The 6,802-nt window shown below is 41.4% G+C and overlaps 1 protein-coding gene across 7 annotated transcripts in view; it reads left to right on the forward strand.

Moving 5' to 3' along the window:
* The window catches only part of LOC119496863 (neuronal acetylcholine receptor subunit alpha-7-like), an 11,931-nt gene extending 6,290 nt beyond the window's left edge, over positions 1–5,641 (forward strand). For 4 of the 7 annotated variants that reach the window (XM_037784501.1, XM_037784502.1, XM_037784503.1 and 1 more), the window contains 8 exons: positions 42–86; positions 540–649; positions 751–830; positions 1,062–1,229; positions 1,532–1,726; positions 2,171–2,257; positions 2,386–2,495; positions 4,027–5,641. In XM_037784501.1, the coding sequence (XP_037640429.1) occupies positions 42–86; positions 540–649; positions 751–830; positions 1,062–1,229; positions 1,532–1,726; positions 2,171–2,257; positions 2,386–2,495; positions 4,027–4,899 (1,668 nt within the window). In that variant the 3' untranslated portion in view covers positions 4,900–5,641. The remainder of the gene's footprint in view (positions 1–41; positions 87–539; positions 650–750; positions 831–1,061; positions 1,230–1,531; positions 1,727–2,170; positions 2,258–2,385; positions 2,496–4,026) is intronic. The other 3 variants (XM_037784499.1, XM_037784504.1, XM_037784500.1) reach the window with 3 other exon arrangements.
* Positions 5,642–6,802: the final 1,161 nt, after the last annotated feature.

Consider the following 6,802-nt stretch of genomic DNA (forward strand, 5'->3'; position numbering starts at 1 on the left):
CAGACATTAAATCAGCTACTCTATGTTTTCTGTTATGCAAGGATGAAAAGAACCAGATCCTCACCACGAATGCCTGGCTACAGATGGTGAGCATAATGAACGATTTAATTAATGACGTGACATTGATCTATGTAGTGAACACCCATGTGTAGGTATGCACACCCATCACTTGCGGGATCAGCTACACAGTTCCATTCCAGTTTGGCTTTCAGTGTCATGATAATGGATTTGGACTTGAGTGCATATTTCTTCATCAAGTCAGTCTTATTTATGTAGCTCAAAATCACTTTACAGTCTGTGCAGCATACAACACCTGTCCTTAAACCCTTGATTTGAGTAAGAAAAAACTCCCCCAAAAGAGCAGGAGGGGCAACAGAGGAGGGACGGACAGACATGCAAAAGATGTTCGAGTAAACTGAAATTACAATAGTAAAATAACAACATGGAAAATCAGAATGGCAGTGTGTTTGTTGTATATTTATGTGTGTCTTCATATTTACGTTCATATGTAAAAGCATTGTTGTGCTTGTGTCTCCCAGCAGTGGTACGACCACTACCTCCAGTGGAACCAGTCAGAGTATCCTGGAGTTAAGAACCTCCGTTTCTCTCCCGGCCAGGTCTGGACACCTGACATATTGCTTTACAACAGGTATGTGTGGCATATAAACACACGCACTCACACACACACACACACACACAGTGCTGCTGCTGATCTCTAAACTATCTCATCCCTGTGTTACTCTCCTCCAGTGCTCATGACAAGTTTGATGCCACCTTTAAGACCAATGTGCTGGTGAACTCCAGCGGCTTCTGTGAGTATCTGCCTCCAGGTAAGTTTTTATTAATCAGCATCTCGTCCTCAAAATCAAACTACAGTCTCCCGTCATTCTGCACACGTACTCATGCTGCAGCAAATTAATCCTAAAATCTAATCTTCACATCCAGATGGCTGCACCAAACAACATTTTTTATCAAGGTTCTTTTGCTCCTAGTACATCTTGGGACGATTTTATTTTATTTTTATATTTTCTCTCTTTCACTTTTCCTGCTTTTCTCTCAAGGAATATTCGTCAGCACCTGTAACGTGGACGTGCGATGGTTCCCGTTTGACATCCAGCGCTGTGAACTGAAGTTTGGCTCCTGGACCTTTGATGGCTGGCTGCTGGACATACAGATGAAGGAGGCAGATGTGTCAGGGTACATGACCAACGGAGAGTGGGACCTAGTGGGTAAGAAGACAGGCTGCCAAGGCCCTGGGAGACAAACAGTGCTGCTTAGTAACAGTGCTTAAATTACATAGATTTTAGTAGAAGTTGAGGTATGCTTAATGAACATTTTGAAGAATTTAGTGGTATACAAACAACATATTCTGCCACCCTGCATCCTTGATTTTCATAAAACCATCCCTCTATAATCTACTTCAGCTCAATAGCATCTTTTTATGATGCCGGTCCTATGTCAGACTTTTCTTTGCCTCACTGGTGTTTTCTGCATTGTAATGCCGTCTTTGCTCCCATCTCTGCCCCCTCAGAGGTCCCTGGAGGTCGTCACGAAGTTTTCTACGACTGCTGTGCAGAGCCCTACCCCGATATTACCTTTGTGGTGACCTTACGAAGGAGGACCTTGTTTTACGCTCTCAACCTCCTCATCCCCTGCGTACTCCTCTCCTGCATGACCCTGGTGGTCTTCCTGCTCCCCGCCAACTCGGGGGAGAAGATCAGCCTGGGTGAGGAATAACAAGAGGAGGGTGGAGAAGAACAGGGGTGAGGGATGGTGTTACAATAAGAACGGTTGAGAAAATATGGAAATCAACATATATATATATATTTCTTGCTACATATTCCTCCTTGTGAAAGCCTTTCACTCTTTTAGTGTTTCTACTATTAATCTCTGTCTGTCAACATTACTGGAAAACTTTCAATAAGCTATGCAGAGCTTTTGTAGTGTGTCAGGGGGGCTTAGATGGAGGGAAGGAGAGACAGAGAAAAGACAAGGCGAGAGGGAAGATGAGATAGACAAAAATCGAATGAGTTTTCCTAGGGGTGTCAGAGAGACTGATGATTGTGCCGAGAAGTCAAGTGCGCCATACCAAATATACTGTTCCACTAAGGATTCTCTCTTCTTTTCCTTTTAAATCCGCTACTCCCCGGTGTCCTGTCTCTGCCTCCAGGCATCACGGTTCTGCTCTCTCTGACCGTCTTCATGCTGATGGTTGCAGAGATTATGCCCGCCACTTCAGATTCTGTACCCCTGATAGGTCAGTTTCTCTCTGTGAAAGCACACGTGTGCATCTGTTTGTGGGTTTTGGTGTTTCTTGGGGAGGGGGACTGACATTGTTCATAGCACCCTAATGAGTGAAACATGCTCCCCTCCTGTCTGTGTCAGGTCAGTACTTTGCCAGCACCATGGTGATTGTCGGGATGTCAGTAGTGGCCACAGTCATCGTCCTTCAGTTCCATCACCACAACCCCAACAGCGGAAACATGCCACGTTGGGTGAGTTTTAATAATTATAATATAATAATAAAATGTATTCATGGAGCACTTTTCTAAACAATATATAAAAACATTTGTTTCAAATACTTTACAACAAAACTCCAAAACATCCACATAAAATGGATAAAATAAGGAGCCAAATGAAATAAAATCATGGTAAGCTTTATGATAAAAGTGGGATTAAAAAGAGGGCACTTTATTTGTCATTTTTCAATTCCAGCAAAGCAGTCATAGTGCTCCAGGGATGACGTATTTTTGTAGGCCAGCCAGGAAGTTAGCATCGCCCTGCATGGTTCCCTCGACAAAAAGCCAATGGGATTTTTCTATTGGGTTTTGGATTATTGCTGAAAATAAGCTCTGTGGCAAACAAGCGTTTATGATACTTACATGGTTTGTTCAGCAAGATAATCTTCACAAATGAACACCACTTTTGTGAGTTTTGAAGTGTGAATGCAATCACTAGAAGTAAAAAGCTAACGTTAGGCTATAAACTAACTGCCCTACGGTCGCTTAAGCGTGAGTATAAACAACGAGGCTGTAAAGGCGGATGAGTCGGCGTGATGATTTTTAGTATAGTCTCATTTAGCCACTTGTTAGCTGTTTTTTAAGACACATAAAGACTTCAAAATTCACGAGTGGGATATTTGCTGACGTTTTTTATGTGGTAGAACAAAACGTTAAAATCACTTAAGCTTGTGTTAACCGCAGACCTTATTTCAGGCATCTAACTAAAAACTCATTAAAAAAAAACATTGACTTCGAGATGAGGGAACCGGAGGTGCTAAAATGCTAATTCATTTTCAGGTTTTAGGACACATTCCTGTCGCACTCTATTGGCAATGAAAATCTTTGGTCTCAGGTTCCTTGAACAATGCTCATAACATTTGTATATATAAAAGGGGAAATCAAACAAGTAAAAGAAAAATGATAATCTAAGGCATAAAATAGTGCAGTTCAAATATAGGGCTTAAAAATAAACATAAGTAAATATAAAAGTAACGTGTAAATTTGTTTGGACTCTTGGATGGCCAAGAGGCCATTGCTTGAGGATCTCAGATTATGTGAAGGCTCATAATAATTCATTAATACAGCAAGGTGGCTGGTCATGCAATGCTTTGAAAGTTAAGAGTGAAAGTATTAAATCAATTCTAAAATGAACAGACAGCCAGTGTAGAGAAGCAAAAACAGCTGTAAGAGTTTTATAGCCTAAGGGCATTTGATCAAGGCAGATGAAAAGGGCATTGCAATAATGTGAAGATGTGATGAAATAAAGGCTTGTATGAGATTTTCAGTGTCTGTAAAACCAAATCTTTGCAGTACCCCTGACAAGACTAAACAAGCTTAGAGACATGTTTATCCAAATTTAAAATGGGATTAAATGCTCTACCTAGAAGATTTAAAGCTAGTGGTTTAATGTGGCACGATACTAGATGTGGTTGAACCTGATGAGCAAAATGTTGAAGGCCAATAAAGAATCCTTCGTGCTCATCTGACGTGTGTTTGTCAGTATTTGTGTCTTTGTGTGTTTCAGGTGAACCTGGTTCTGCTGCAGTGGGTTCCTTGGTTCCTGCGGATGAAGCGTCCAGGAGAGGGAGCGGAGCCGCCTCTTTCCAGCTGCCAGGTAGACTCTCAGAGCAAGACCATGTCCTCTCCTACCACCACCCATACCACCACCACCATCCCAACGCCAGCGCCCTCCATCCACCCCCAGGGGCTCAACTCCCTGCAGGCCAGCCTGGCTCAGCTCAACCACCCTCTGTCACACCCACCGCCCCACCGGCTCAATCCTCAGGCTGTCATCCTCCCCAATCCCATCAACAGAGACCCCAGCCCCAATCCGCATCCACAGCCCAACGGCCATCTGCTCTACATGGGCTTCCAGACCTTCCAGACCACTGCAGAGCTGGAGCCAGTTCAGAGGAATAGAACCACAAGTCACGGGAGGGTTAACAGTGGACTAGGTGGAGGGGAAGGAGAGGGAGCAGCAGCAGGAACAGCTGGAGATACACCTATCCATCACCACATCCAATCTTCTAAGTTTGGGAGCCCCCCACAGGAAACTCCCCTGTCCCCAGACCCTGACCCATTAGCCACATCCTCTGGACCCTGTGGCCTAGAGGCCGGGGCTGGAGCAGGGAGATCTATACACACCCACAGCAGTGTGATCCGATCTGTGGCAGTGGACAACCAGCTGCAGGCTCTCCTGTCGGAGGTGCAGTTTTTAGTGGACCGTGTTAAGGAGCAGGACCGGCAGCTCAGTCTGGCAGAGCAGTGGCAGTTTGCTGCAGCTGTCATCGATCGCCTGTGTCTGGTGGGATTCAGTGTTTTCAACATTATCTGTACCATCGCTATTCTCATGGCTGCACCCAACTTTGGAGAAGCGCTGTCAAAAGACTTCCTCTGACAAACCAGAAACAGAGAGAGAGTGGGGGATGTTAAGGGATAACACAGATGAGGATTTGTTGGAAGCACAATTGCTGTTAATAACAGCGGGACATGCAACTGCAAATATTTCCTATTCAGTAGGATGGAGTGGACTATGATTCAGAAACATTATGGTGCAATTTATTTACATTTTCATGACAGAATAGACCTGACGATGCTCACATTCACACATTCTTTCAAGTTTGATTGATGTGTTTGTTTCTCCCAAAAGGCGGCACTCCAGTCTTAAAAAAAGTGAAAGATCGTCTCATGCATTGATCCTTTTGGTGAGTTTTATTTCCAACTAATGGACTGAAACCTTCAACAGAGCATCACATGTTTCAATGGAATACGGATGATCGTTGGTAGATTTTGATTTTGATTTTTGAAAAACTTTGACAGTTTGACAGAGTTTTGAGGATCCCAAAGGAAATTCATCCCAGAATCTATGTGAAAACCTGGAAGCATGACTTAACTAAATTTGTTATAAAGTATTTGTACTGCCGTCTTTGGATGCTACATGAAGATGCTCAGTAGAGAAACTGGACACTGATGTGCTGCATGTAAACCTGTATTTCCTGACAATACAGACCAGAGTCTCTGTGTGCTGTGTGTCACGACTGATGGGTTTCTTTACAGGATTTTATTTCTAATTTATTTTTTTTAAATTTCAATTTAATTTTTTATTTTCATTAAAGCTTTGCCCAAGGATTCCTTTTCAATAAGATGTCATTGTATTTTTCCCACACAAATACTCTTTATCACAATAATAGAGCCTGAGCATCACCCATGTAATGAGATGATGACATTGGTGATTCATTTCTGCAGCACCTTTAACAATCATGTTAGCTTCAGAGTACACTGTAATGCTTACTATGAAGCAGAAAACGTACTATCCCAGAAAAATACCCTGCATACTGCCATAAGGATAATTTTTTTTTACCTTTGTATCTCTATTTAACATTGAGATTAGGGGTGTGACAATATAACGGTATTGACAATAATTGTTATATTCAAAAATGAAATATTATTCAAGTTAATAATACACATATGATAAGATTGTGGAAATATTCCAGCGCCTTTTAAATCATTTTAAACAGCCTATACAGTTAATGTTTACGGACTCTCTCTCTACCTCCCTACTCGTATTTTGAGTGTAATTAATTTGGCAAAAATGGGACAAAACCCACAATAAAAAAAGTTAAAGATGAATTTGACTGATAGCATTATTATTATTATTATTATTATTATTATTATTATTATTATTATTATTATTATTTCAAATTTTCTATAGAAATCGGTATAATATCGTTTTCGTGAAATCTTTTGGCCAAAATAATCTGATATTGTGACAGCCCTTATTGTGATTAAAGATCTCTTTTTCAAGGGAGTCCTGGACAAGATAGTTAGCCGCACAAGATAAAAACAAGTAAATGTAAACAGACACAAAACAGACAATACTACAATATATGACATCAAGCAACAAAGTGCAGTACAAGCCACACATCCAAAATAGCAGTTTAAGCACCAACACCCAAACAATTCTGTCTTCAGGTCTTTCAAAATGGATTTGTCATCCGCTTTCTATAAAACTGAACTGTGCAATGAGCTGAGAAGGTTGTTTAAAGTACTCTCTCTCTCTCTCTTGTTTCTGAATATGGGATTGACAGTCACAGCTAGAACAAATATTTCAAAGCTCTGATTATATTCATAATGTGGAACAATGTTGTCCTTCTGTGCAAACATAGATAAGGTTCAGATTGCAACATGTGAAAGAGAGAAGAGAAGCTTACAGACACACACATACACATACTACAGCAGGATCCACTCATTCACTCACACTCTTGTCTATGCAGACAAATAATTATCTCTATGACCCTGTC

The sequence above is a fragment of the Sebastes umbrosus genome, chromosome 11, assembly GCF_015220745.1.
Source record: "Sebastes umbrosus isolate fSebUmb1 chromosome 11, fSebUmb1.pri, whole genome shotgun sequence".
NCBI classification, from domain to species: Eukaryota; Metazoa; Chordata; class Actinopteri; order Perciformes; family Sebastidae; genus Sebastes; species Sebastes umbrosus.